Source organism: Protobothrops mucrosquamatus, unplaced genomic scaffold (assembly GCF_001527695.2).
Source record: "Protobothrops mucrosquamatus isolate PMUCROS unplaced genomic scaffold, P.Mucros_1.0 scaffold2524, whole genome shotgun sequence".
NCBI lineage: Eukaryota > Metazoa > Chordata > Lepidosauria > Squamata > Viperidae > Protobothrops > Protobothrops mucrosquamatus.
Genome location: NW_015388586.1, coordinates 105592 through 119295, shown reverse-complemented (window position 1 = coordinate 119295; position 13704 = coordinate 105592). Strand labels below are relative to the sequence as shown.

The following is a 13704-nucleotide window of genomic DNA, read 5'->3' as shown; positions in this document are numbered from 1 at the left end:
AAAGATGCAGGAACAGATGCCCAAGGCCCCACGTTTGGGCAGCCAATTTGTTGGAAACGTAATTAAAATATCAACAAAATTGGATTGGTAAGAAAAAGAGTTTATTCTGCAGAAAATAGAAAAGCGGTTTGCAAAGTGCAGTGGATCCTGGTGAGAGACTTCAACAGGAAGTTCTAAACCCAGAGACCACACAAAAATATTCAAACTCACAACATTATATACACTCCTATCGCGACGCCCCTGTCCCCTCCCCTTAGGTCCCATTTGAGAGGACTTCTGGGGGGGCCACAATCTGTCCGATCCGCCTAGCCAGAATACATCATCCCTCCCCCTCAGTTACATTGTTTAGAACTTCTCTCTGCCATCCTTTTGTCTTGTTAAGTGTGTCTTCTAGCCCAGGGCTTTTCAACCAGTGGTACGGGTACCACCTGTGGTACATTGGCACCTGGCAGGTGGTACGCGACCATCCTAGAAAAGTGGTAGTGGGGGAGGGGAATGAGCTGAACCGGTGGCAGCACCCCACAAGCCTGAGCGAGAGATGGCTGGAGCTGCAGGGCTGTCAGGGCTCAGCGGAAGCGCCAGGATCAGTGCCGCTTTTCAGCCGATCGGCGCTTCTTCGGGGCTGTCAGGGCTCAGTGGAAGCGCCAGGATCAGCGCCAGGCTCCAGCTGGAGCTCGGTGCTGATCCTGGTGCTTCTGCTGAGCCCTGAAAAAGCACCAATCAGCTGGAATGTTGCAGCATCTCCAGGGCCTTGTGATTTACATTCAGATGCTTGGCAACTGATTCATATTTATGACGGTCACAGTGTCCCAGGGTCATGTGAAGTGACCAAAACCTGCTGCAACCACCCATCAGACGGGGGGAATAAAAACCAAACAACCCCCCACCCCCTCTGCCAATCCTCAATAGAAATGCTCACAACAATGGAAACCTCGGACAGGAGGAAGAGCACCGCCGGGCGCTGTCTTGCTTGGCTGTGGCTTGGGGGGGCACTTTTTTCAGTGCCATTGTAACTTCAAACAGTCACTAAGAGAACTGTTGTAAATCGAGGACTACCTGTACTTTATCACATTTTTCCTTTTTTTGGTCATCACAATTTTGACACTTTACTAGGTGACTGGTGGTACTCGGATGTTGCCATATCCTAAAAGTGGTACAATGGGTGAAAAGGTTGAAAAGCCCTGTTCTAGCCAAGCCTCCTGAAATCTAGTGCCTACGTGCAGGGCTTGGCTAATCCTTCTATTGTTAGTCAATTGTGACCGTTTTATTTTTAAACTTCTTCCTTTCTCACACCTGGAACACTGTGACCATTATAAATATGAATCAGTTGCCAAGCATCCAAATATAAATCACATGACCCTGGGCATGCTGCAATGGTCATAAGTGTGAAAAATGGTCATAAGTCATTTCAGTGCAATTGCAACTTTGAACAGGTTTTTTTTTTGGTCATCAAGTTTTTGACACCTTGCTAGGTGGTACTCGAATATTGTCATATCCTAAAAGTGGTACAATCGGTAAAAAGGTTGAAAAGCCCTGGGCTAAAGGGTCCCTCTCTTCCAAGAATTGGGGGTGCAGGTACAATCTGCATCAGCTGAGTGAATACACACATGTGTGGAAGGGGGAAAGAGCTAAACCCCCAATCCCGGGTGCGCATTCACACAATCACACCAGGCAAAACAAAAGATTCCAAAACAAAAAGGTTAAGCCACTATGTTCCTTGATGCGTTTCCTGCCACAGAGTAATGCCACTACTTCTCTGCATGTTGCCTTGCAAATTAATTGTCGAGGAACTTGCCTTGCCTCCACTACTCAATTTTACTCAGTCTTTCCCTATAATTTTTAATGTACAGGTAGTCCTCGATTTACAACCATTCATTTAGTGATGGTTCAAAGTTATAAAGGCACTGAAACAAATGACCTATGACCATTTTTCAAACTTAACAACCACTGCAGCATCCCCGTGGTCACGTGATCAAAATTTGGACACTTGGCAACTGACGTATGACCACAATCAAGCCCCAAATTTCTGCTGTTATGCGAGATGTTTGTCAAGGGAGTTTTGCCTCATTTTACGACCTTTCTTGTCACACTTGTTAATCACTGCAGTTGTTCAATTAGTAAGAAAGTTGTGAAGTGAACCTGACTTTAGATGATCAGGGGCCTGGAGACTAAAACATATGAAGAACGGCTACGGGACTTGGGTTTGGCTTGTCTAAAGAAAAGAAATAGGGGAGACATGATAGCAGTGTTCCAGTATCTGAGGGGCTGCCACAAGGTTGTTCACAAGGCTGTCAGGTTGTTCACCAGAGCACCAGAGGGAAGGATGAGAAACAATGGTTGGAAACTGATCAAAGAGAGAAACAACCTGGAATTGAGGAGAAACTTCCTGACAGTGAAGACAACCAACCAGTGGAACAGCTTGCCTTCAGAAATCGTGGGCGCTCCATCACTGGAGATTTTTAAGAGACTGGACATTCACCTGTCTGAGATGGTATAGGACATTCTCCTGCTTGAGAAGACCTTCAAGGTTCAATTCTTATTCTTATTCCCTATTCTTATTCTATTCTATTCTAATTATTCCACGTTGACTTTGCTTGTCAGGTCAAAAAAGGTGACCACGTGATCACCTGGACATTGCAACCATCAGAAATGTGAACCAGTTGCCAAGGATCTGAATTTTGATCCGTGACCCTGAGGATGCTGCAGAGGTCGTAAGTGTGAAAAACGGTGATATGTCACTTTTTTCAGTGCTGTTGTTAACTTCGATCGGTCACTGCGTGTACTGTTGTAAGTCGAGGACTACCTGTATTCCTAGGAACGAAAGACGGAAAAGTCAAGCCTGCCAACAATAACAAAACACAGCCTCGAGTTCACGGGCTCGATTGTTCAGACAAACGGGACGCCCTCCGGGAGGAAAGGAACGAGCTTCCCTTCTCCCGCCGTTGCGGCTTTCCTCCGCCTCTTGCAGAGAGGCTGCCGCCCTGCAGCGCCCTCTAGCGAGTCAAAGCGCAAAGGAAGTGACCGTGCGGCTGCCTGCGCCCCACCATTTGCAGCGCGATCCGAGAGAAAAGCGGAGCTCGGAGAAGGTGGGAGCGGAGACCGGGGTGGGTTGGCGAAGGGGAGGGTTTCTCTGCGCTGCGACGGAGGAGCAGGGAGAGAGGGCTCGATCGCTGCGAGGCGCCCGGCGGGTTCCTGCCGGAAAAGAGGGGGAAAGGCTCGGCCGGAGAGAAAGGGCCGAGTTAAAAATGGGAGGGGGGAGGACTTGAGAATTGGCCGGGGGGGGGGGCTAAAGGACGGCCGGGAGCNGGGGGGGGAGACGAGGGACTTGAGAATTGGCCGGGGGGGGGGGGGCTAAAGGAGGGCCGGGAGCCAGCCTGAAGCAAGAGTGTATTAGGGACCCGAGAGAGAGAGAGAGAATTGACCACTTTGTAGGTCAGGCTCCTCCCTCGCATTATAGGCAACAATTAAACTGGTGAAGGGTGTGTTTTTTTTCCTTCTTCCCTCCAAAGCAGCGGTATCCAACCTCGGCCACTTTTAAGACTTGTGGACTTCAACTCCCAGAGTTCCCCAGCCAGCCATGCTGTCTGGGGAATTCTGGGAATTGAAGTCCACAAGTCTTAAAAGTGGCCGAGGTTAGACACCCCTACTCCAAAGCGAATTGACACAGTACTGTAATGGGAAAGCAGCAGGTGTTGAGTTGTAAAGACTGGCATGCGGGTTTTAACAAGCAGGAAAAAAGGGGCTGAGGTTTTCTGCTTCTCAAGATAATTTGTGATAGTTATGTTTTATCTTTCTGACCAAAATGGAGGAGGGGGGGGAATCTAATGGGAGAAATAAGGACTTTCCATTGAAGTGAAAGCCTAATATGAATAATTCAATGATTGTTTACTAAATTATCCCATTTTGGGGGATCTCCTGTAATTTAATGAATTAATCCCTATTTGGGGATTAATTGAGCTGGTAATTGGTACCAGCTCAATTTATTGACCCCTTCTGCATATTGGAATTGTAATTCTCAGAACTGCAAGCCAGCATAACTAAAGACTGGGTAGGTTGGGGTATGTGATCCCCATATCAAGCTCTTGTTTCTCAAGCTTGGCAACTTTAAGATGCAAGGATTTCAACTCCCAGAATTCCCTAGCCAGCACCCATCAATTTTAAAAAATCTCTCCTGTTCCAAGTAGCCACCTGTACAGTTTTTCAGGTCCAATAAAAGAGTGAGGCCCTTTAGTTATCAGCTTCTTGAAAAAGAAAAGTTTTACCAGGGAGAAACTGAGACAATATGTGGACCAAATATTTATTGGAAGCAGCAACACTCAACTGCTCATCAATAACTGTGACTCTGATGAAATTTCATACTGTTAATTGTGTGGCCTGCTGTTTTTTTGAGACAAGTGTTTTATGCTTTCTGCTTTACAAGTGATTTAAAAATGTCATCTTGTTTTATCATCAGCAAAGGGGGCAATAAAGATAATAAATTTATTTCCCACAACCTGTCTTAGCCTATTTCACTTCAGGCTGTGATCTTTCTATCATCTCTAAGAGTGTGATGGGTCTTAAAAGATATGGATCTTCTTGGGCATGGATCACCAAAAATTTTATCTCCTGTGCAGGACTTGGATATGTTACCTGACGTGCTGAGTGGTCAAAATTATATTGGAACAAGGTGACCGAATATGGGCTACAAAAAATCTGGATGACCAGATGATCTAGTTGGCTGCAAAAAAAAAAAAAAAAAAAAAACCAGCAAGAAATTTAGAGGTCCCTCTAGCCTTGATGCAGCACAACACTGTTTTAATACCTGTTCTTAAAGATAGGCCAAATGATTGAGAAAGATTGGAGAAAATATTAGAGGCCTGATTGACTCACAGCTTTCTCTTTCTCGCCAGGCAAGTTCACAATGATCATCCCTGTACGATGCTTCACTTGTGGCAAAGTTGTGGGGAACAAGTGGGAAGCATACCTGGGCCTCTTGCAGGCCGAATACACAGAAGGGTGAGTTGGGAGAAGGTTTTGTTATTTGCTGGCATGTATCGATGATGTGCTATCAAGTTGGCGTTATCTTAGCAACCACATTGATAGATTTTCTCCAGGAGGACCTGTCCCAGTCTGGTCCCTTCAGGTCTTCCAAAGGTGCATTCATTGCCTATGTAATTGAGTCCATCAACTTTGTTACAGGTAGTCCTCGACTTAGAACAGTTCATTTAGTGACCTTTCAAAGTTGCAACAGCACTAAAAAAAGTGACTTATGACCATTTTTCACACTTACGACCATTGCAGCATCCCCACGGTCACATGATTTACATTCAGATGCTTGACAGCTGATTCACATTTATGATGGTTGCAGTGTCCTGGAGTCATGTAATTCCCCCTTTTGCGATCTTCTGACAAGCAGAGTCATGGGGAGACCAGATTCACTTAACAACCGTGTTATTAATATTAGAACTGTAGTGATTCACTTAATAAAAGTGGCAAAAAAGAGTTGTACAATGAGGCGAAACTCACTTAACAAATTTCTCACTAAACAATGTAAATTTTGGGTTCAATTGTGGTTGTAAGTTGAGGATTACCTGCACTGGTTGCCCTCGTCTCTTTCCACCACCTTTCCCAGTATTAGAACCTTCTCCAGAGAAGTCAGTCTTCACGTGTATCCAAGGTATGATAATTTGAGTCTGGTAAATTGTGTCTTGAGTAAGAACTATTTTTTTTAAATGAACCATTTCTGTGTTTCCTTGGCTTTCCATGGTATTCTCTGGAGTCTTCTCCAATACCAAAGTTCATAAACATCAATACTGTTTCTAACATGCTTCACAGAAGTCCCACTTTGTTTCCATAGGGCAGGGGTACGCAACCTTGGCTCTTTTATAACTCGTGGACTTCAACTCCCAGAATTCCTATGCTGGCTCAGGAATTCTGGGAGTTGAAGTCCACGAGTCATAAAAGAGCCAAGGTTGCCTATCCCTGCCATAGGGCCACAGGAATACTACAGCTTATGCTCTTCCAAACTTTGTAGGTATAGACCAGGGGTTGGCAACCTGAAACTGTGAAAGAGCTACTTGGACCCGTTTCCCTCACAAAAGAAAAAACTAGGAGCCGCAAAATGCACGCATGTAACGGGGCTTGATTAAAGAGTGGAGCCTAAGGCAACACATGCACCGGCCCTGCCCCCGTCCAGCTTCTCTTTCCCTCGGAAAAGACTGCTCTCCCCCCGCCCCGCACTCTCCCTCTTTTGCTGAAGCGGCGAGCAGGAGGCCTGCCTTGGGCACGTCGGGGCTGCTGGAGGCTGAGGCCCCCGAAGGCGCGGACCAGGCTAACTTCCATAGCGATAGGATGGCGACTGCGGGAGCAACAGCCTGCTCATCTCCGGCGCCGGCGGCAACTGCGGAGCCATCTGGTGGCTATTAATCCAGCAACCAGGCAGCGGTTGTCTTGCGATCGGTTGGGCAAAACAGGTGGATAGGATTGCAGCCAACGATAGTAGGACGTTAGAGCCGCCAACTCTGGTCTCCACCCGGGCGGGCGGGCAAGCAAAACCCCGAAACCTTTCTCATTTGTTTGCAAAGAGAAGACGCTGGTGGCGCACGGCCCGGACTGTCAGCGTTGCCGTGGGACCACCCCCTGCGGTGCCAGCTAATGCGGCGTGCTTCTTTGCAAACAAACGTGAAAGGTTTCGGGGTTTCGCTCACCCGCCTGGGTGGAGACCCTGCGCCGCCTCTTCTCCTGCGGTCAGGGAAAGAGGGCTGGCCCGAGCCTGTCCTGGAGGACTTTTTAGGCCCCGGATACCCCCACACCCCCTCCCCCGTCAGCCCAGGCACTGTGGCTTCGCAGCAGGAGGGAACCCTCCGGACCTTTGGTACTCCTGGCAGCGGTGGCGGCAGGAGGATGGCGAAGGGGCGCGGCTGCCCGGTCGCCGCCGCCTCTCCGTCCTCACCCACACAACCGGCAGCGGTGGCGAAGGGAGGCGGCGGCTCCCCAAAAGCGGCCGAGGAAGGCGCCTCCGATGGGGCCGAGGTGGGGCTGGACGGTGGAGAGCCCTGTGGCAGCTGTGGCAGCGGGAGGACAACGAAGGGGCGCGGCTCCCCGGTCGCCACCGCTTCTCCGGCCTTGCTCAGCGCGACCGGCAGGGGCGGCGGCAGGACGGTGAAGGGCGGCAGCGGCTCCCCGAAAGCAACCGAGGAAGGCACTACCGATGGGGCTGAGTGGTGGAGAGCCTCGTGGCAGCGGCGGCAGCGGGAGGACAGTGAAGGGGCGCAGCTTCCCGGTCGCCGCCGCTTCTCCGGCCTTGCTCAGTGCGACCGGCAGCGGCGGCGTGAGGATGGTGAAGGGCAGTGGCGGCAGCGGCTCCCTGAAAGCAGCCGAGGAAGGCGCCACCGATGAGGCCGAGGTGGGGCCGGGTGGCAGAGAGCCCCGCGGCAGCAGCGGCAGCGGGAGGATGGCGAAGGGGTGCGGCTCCCCGGTTGCCGCCGCCTCTCCGGCCTCGCCCAGCATGATGGGCAGAGGCGGCGGCAGCGGGAGGACGGCCAAGAGGCGTCGCACAGCAGGTGGGGAAAGGGCCAGGCAGGCACCGTGGGGGAATCTCTCGAAAGATGCCACGGAGATCCACTGGTCGCGAGACGGCCGAAAGGCGCGGGCGGAGAGGGGAAGCTACCGAGACTCCCGGTTCTTCCTCCGCTGCCACCATGTGCAGTCTGAAGAAGGAAAGTGGTTTGTGGGCAGTCCCACAAACCAAAGAAGTTCAACCAATCAATTCAAACTTCGTGAGAAGTTTGAATTGATTGGTTGAACTTTTTTAGTCACACTTTTTTTTTCAGACTGCACATGGCTGAGGACAGGGAGCTGCAGGAGACGGCTGAAAGAGCCGCATGCGGCTCCGGAGCTGCAGGTTGCCGACCTGTGGTATAGACATATCACAGCATCTGAATATTTATTCTAAGGCCTTCATGGCTACCATGACTGCTTTCTCCGTGGTGTATTTTTTGACTACTGGTTCCTTTAACATTGATAATTGATCCACCACTTAATTAGCTCTATTGTAAGTTGTAAGCTTGGCTGCTGAACCCTTTCCACTAGTTTGGTCTGCATTTGATTTTAGTCCTGAACATACTAGCACATTATGTAAAATGCTATAAGGATTTTGCTTGAATATTGCTAGAATACAAGCGGTACTCATCTTACAACCATAAGTGAGCCCAGAATTATGGTCGTAAGTCATGCTGGTAAAGCGGCTCATGTAACCATTCCTGACTATATTTTTCACGACAGTCTTCAAGTGAATCCACTGTCTGCTATCGGTGGTTTTTTTTTTGCTGGAAAGGGAAGAAAAACACTGCTTTCCAGCAAAAAATGATGTTGTGGTCATGTGACTGTAGAAGGCTGCACATGGTCCTATATGCAGGCCAATTGCCACATGCCCAAAACGTGAGCACGTGGCCACAAGTGGAGAGTAGCTGTCTAAACTTTGAATCTGGGTTATAAGCAGCTCTGGGGAGGTCCATTGTAACTTTGAACAGACACTAAGCAACCGGTCACAAGTTGAGGACTTCCTGTATGGATAACTCTTGGTGGTGTGTATATATATATCCAAGAAAGGTTTCAAGTTCTACACAATCTTATCTAACAAAAAATGTCAAAGCATATAGGAAACAGTGTGCATCCATTAACTCAGCGGTGTCAAACTCACAATGTCATGTGACGTATCACAACTTCTTTGCCACTGCCGGCAATGGGGTGGGCGTGGTTTTGCTATGATGCATCCGGCCAGTGGGCTGGCAGTTTGACACCCCTGCGTTAACTGAATTAACATTAACAAGGTAGCAATAGAGACATTTGCAACCATGCACAGCCTTACACAAAGAAAACAGAGTCACCAAAATTGCCCTGTGCAAAGATGAGATACATAATTTCTTATTTCTCCATTAATTTCCCCAGAGATGCGTTGGATACCCTTGGGCTGAAGCACTACTGCTGTCGTCAGATGCTTCTGTCCCACGTGGATTTGATTGAGAAGCTGCTGAACTATGCGCCCTTAGAGAAGTAGCATTAGTAAATCTGAACCGAGCCCAATGGAAATGGGCTATAAACATTTGCATCCCTTAACTTGTGCTAAAATGGACGCCTCCTACCAGATGGCTAAGTTGGGCAGTAGAAAGAGTCTGGTTCAGTGATATATAATTAAAAAATAATACGATGTACATGAAATTGGTCCGTGCTGTGTTCAGCTCGTCATCGACAGCAGTGCTGTTTTTAAAGAATCTCATGGAGAGGACTTCTTAGTCAGCTCTACTCCGTCCTGTTGTTCCTTTGCCACAATGGGCACCGCCTTTGGCAGAGAGATCAAAAGCTTACCCTTTCTTTTCTTTGCACCTCTCATTGTCTGCTCATAGAGTGAAAGAATAAAGCAAATATAACAACAGAAAATGTTGGGTTGTCCGTTTGGGTTGTCCATTCCGTCTGTGTTACCATCAGCAACGCCTCCTACAGGGTCCAGAGAAATAGCGTGTAGCACTGACGGTAATAAAAGCCACTAATGACCATAAATGGGAGACCTCGTGTGTGATTTGGAGGCTCCTTGACTGTTCAGTAGCAAGTGCCTAAATGCGGGCAGTCCTCGACTTACGACGACGATTGAGCTAAAATTTCTGCTGTGAGACATTTGTTAAGTGGGTTTTACCTCATTTGACAACCTTTGCCACAGTTGTTAAATGAATCAGTGCAGTCGCTTGTAACGTGGTTGGTAAATGAATCTGGCTTCCCCATTGACTTTGCTTGTCCGAAGGTCGCAAATGGTGATTGCGTGACCCCGGACACTGCAACCGTCATAAATACGAGTCAGTTGCCAAGTGTCCAAATTTTGATCATGTGACCACGGGGATGCTGCAAGGGTGACAAGTGTGGTAAAACCATAAGTCACTTTTTTTGGTGCCGTTGTAACTTTGAACGGTTGCTAAATAAACTGTTGTAAGCCGAGGACTACCCGTACAACTGCTCTCAAAAGGGCCACCTGCATATAAATAGCAGAATTTCTTGCTGTACCTGGGTATAAATCCAAATCAGGCAGCCAGAAACATTGGGGGGGGGGGGAAGAGAAATGAGGAAAAGATGCATAAAACTAAAGGGACGTATCTTTCCTTTAATGCTTTCCAAATGGGCTGCTGTAGGTGACAACACACATTCTGCAAGAGTGGAAGGATTATTCTCGAGCACGTCTTGAAATAAACAGCTGTGAACGATGCAGTTGTTTTCAAATGTATGCACAGAAATTGGGACAAAATGCCAGCTTGTAGCAATAGCCTTCCTTTCTGAGTACAACCATAATTGACTCTGCAATTACAGGTAGTCCTCGACTTAAACAGTTCATTTAATGGCCATTCTAAGTTACAACAGCACTGAAAAAAGTGACGTTTTTCACACTTGTGACCGTTGCATCCCCATGGTCACGTGACCAAAATTCAGACACTTGGCAACTGACTCCTATTTATGACGGTAGCAATATCCTGGGGTCATGTGACCCCCTTTGGCAACCTTCTGACAAGCAAAGTCAATGGGGAAGCCAGTGTCACTTAACCACTTAACTGTGGCAAGAAAGGTCATAAAATTGGGCAAATTCACTTAGCAACAAAAATTAGCAAGTGTTTCACTTAGCAACAAAAAATTTGGACTCAATTGTGGTTGTAAGTTGAGATTCTAAAGCGGGTCATGTTACTAGACCCAATTTTATGACTGTTTAGCAGTGGGTTGTAAAGCAAGTGCTGGGGTTGTTAAGCAAACCCATTGTTTCTTATGGGGCGATTTTTATCAGAAACCAGAAGCAAACACTGGTTTCCTGTAAAAATGTCACAAATTGTGATCGCATGACTGGAAGTGCTGCAAACAGCCATAAATATGGGCCAATTACCAAGTGCCCAAAATGCAGTAATGTTCCTGGGGAAGGGGGCGGACATTGGAACTAGGTCATAAGTAACTTTTGAGGGAGGGGTCCGTCATAACTTCAAACAGTCCTTAAGTGGTGTTGTAAATCGAAGATTATCTCTGGAAGCCCCAAGACTGATTCCCTGCTGCAATCCAAGTAGCGGAAACTTGTTTCCATACCCAATCAATACTTTAATTTTGCTTTTGTTGAATCAACAGTAAAATATTAGCATCTTAGTAATGACAGTTTCCTTTAATATAACTCTCATTAGCCATGTTTTACAATAAAAGGAATCGATGATCTAAATCAAGGATGGATAATCTTTGAAAAACTGTCAGCCACAACTCAGCTTCCTAATTTTCGGAAGGATCACAGAAAGCTGGCTGATAATGCTTGGATGCCCCCAGGAGCATTTTTACTTCACATTTGGCCACTGGGTTTGGGGATGCTACTGTTCTGTCCCCCGTCCGACTCACACACCCCAACCAGTCAGCCGAGGGCTGAAAAACTGCTCAGCACAGCCAAATACAGATGAACACTTGGCAGCAACTCCGTGGCTGCCTGCCAAGGCTTTTAGTGATAACACACTACAAACATACGATAAGTCCAGGATAAATTGCCGGAGTGCTGCAGCAGGAGATTCAGCAAAATTGTTCGTCACAAAAGTTTCAAACGGCACACCCCTTGCTTATATAGCCTGTGGGGTGTGGCCCAGTGACTCAGCTGAAATCTCTGGCACGGTGTTTCAGCTGCTGCGCACGCTTGTCCCTCCAACGCTGGCATGGATCCAGCCAAGACGTATCCTCCTCGGAGTCCGATACACCTGGCTCCTGGCCGATCCCAGAAGCACCTGGCTCCTGGCCAATCCCAGAAGCACCGGGCTCCTGGCCAATCTCCTCTCCGTCGGAAGGCACCGAAGGCCGCACCAGAGGGGAAGGTCCTGGAGAGGGAGGACTGGCCATCTCCTCTCCGTCATGTTCAGAGCCTTCCTCCTCTGATGAGAGGGACCCACAGGACGGAGCCACAACAGCTACTTCTAAAGCCACCCAAACCCCCATAAAATGGGCTTTGAAGTCAAACTTTCAAAATGAAGTGTCAGAACCTTGGGGTCCTGGGAAGCCTCCAATTGGATGTTGGAGATGCACAGATCCTAGGGGCCAACTCCCCTGATTTATAGGAAGGTAACACATTTATTGAAGTCATTGTTCAAAAAAGTGACTTTCCAAGGAAAGCAAATTCATTGCATAACGTAGCTGTGGCAAGTTCAAGCCATTTATCATTCACAAGAATCAAATAGGAAAAACAACATTTCATAATTTTACTCATGTAGTTTTCTTTTGAGACTGAGAAACACCATTTTGCAATTTTTCTGAGTAACCTTACAAACTTTACATTGCCTAAGCTAGCTCCATCTTAAACTGGCTGTGAATGATTGTTGACAGTAAGATCAGGGGCACATATATGCCTTCTCATTTTTCCTATGAAAATTTAAATGTGACTGTTGCTTAACTTCAAATGATTTTGGTGCCATAATTCCAGAGGAAAAGTTCACTCTTCCTTTATTCAAATTTTGTAACAAGGTTACTGGTTGAACCATTCAGTCAGCCTTCCCTCTGTATTTGGCAATCTCCATTGCTAGCATCAAAACTATCTTAATTCCTGGATCCCATAGAGAAGTTCCCTCCCATCACTCATTTCCCTGATTCTTTCACTTCTGAGATTCCAGGGCACCAATCTGCAATATTCTGTAAGCAAGAATATGCTCTCCTATTCCATTATTCACACAAGTCAGTCATACACTGACACTAAATTATAATTGTGATTCAGCTTTAAAAAAAATTCACTTTATTCGACTTCCGGTTCCGGATTGTGGTGCTCGCAGCTGCATGAGGAGACTGCTCTCCTCACCAGCTGATTCTCCGCTGCCGGTAGACCCCTTAATTGGGTCGAAAAGCCGCCTTGGAGGAGTGGCTACCGGTGAGGAGGTCCTCGTTGTCCTTGGGAGAGTGGCAGCTTCTTCCAGGGACCAAGATTTGCTCCTTTGGGCCGACGGTGGAAAGAACGGCCGGTAAAATGGCCGTTCACCTAGCCGCTGAAACCAGAAGTCAGAACATCTAAGCACAGGAACCACCGTGGCTGAGCCGGGTGAGACTTTTTACCTTCCCTCTCTTGATTTTTCCTTTTTTTTTTGTGCCTGTAAAAAGCACTTTTGAAATTACTTCCCTGCTCTAAGAAGGCGGCGTTGGTGAGTGTGGGAAAAAGAAGCTTATGGATTGAATTAATTTAAAGTGACTTTTTTTTTTACCTCTATTTTTATTCTTTTTTTTTTTTCACTTTGGGGTCTTGGAAAACCTTTTAATATTGAATCTGCTATTGGACTTGAATTGCTTTTTTTTCCTCCGTGTTTCCTGATCTTGTTTATGAGATTCTTGGTCTATGGGAGAAGATTTTACATTGTACTGAGGACACCTTGTGGGAAAAGCTAAAATTGCAGCTTTCCCTTTTTTCTGGTGACTCAGATTGACCTTGACTTTCAGATTACCACAAAAGGAAAAATACAAAGAAAATTAACAGCTGTACTGGTGGGGGTGGACATTTGATTAAATATTTTCTACATAGCCTCTACTAAATGATACAGACTGTTTCTAATTATTTTTGAAATGGAGCAACCCTTGGTTCAACTTGACTATAAACTTATACTGGAAAAACTTTACGAAGCTACTGATGAAATACGTTTGCAAATAAAAGAATTTACTATGGAAATAAAAAACAGAAATTCTGCTTTGAATCAACAA

At 47.0% G+C, this 13704-nt stretch overlaps 1 protein-coding gene across 1 annotated transcript; it reads left to right on the top strand.

The window, feature by feature from the left end:
• Positions 1 to 3019: 3019 nt before the first annotated feature.
• LOC107295834 (DNA-directed RNA polymerases I, II, and III subunit RPABC5-like) lies at positions 3020 to 9409 on the top strand. Its single transcript, XM_015825167.1, has 3 exons — positions 3020 to 3086; positions 4890 to 4995; positions 8929 to 9409. Exons 2-3 carry the CDS (start codon positions 4901 to 4903, stop codon positions 9035 to 9037), a joined length of 204 nt encoding a protein of 67 aa, XP_015680653.1. The 5' UTR covers positions 3020 to 3086; positions 4890 to 4900; the 3' UTR covers positions 9038 to 9409.
• The last annotated feature ends 4295 nt before the right edge of the window (positions 9410 to 13704 follow it).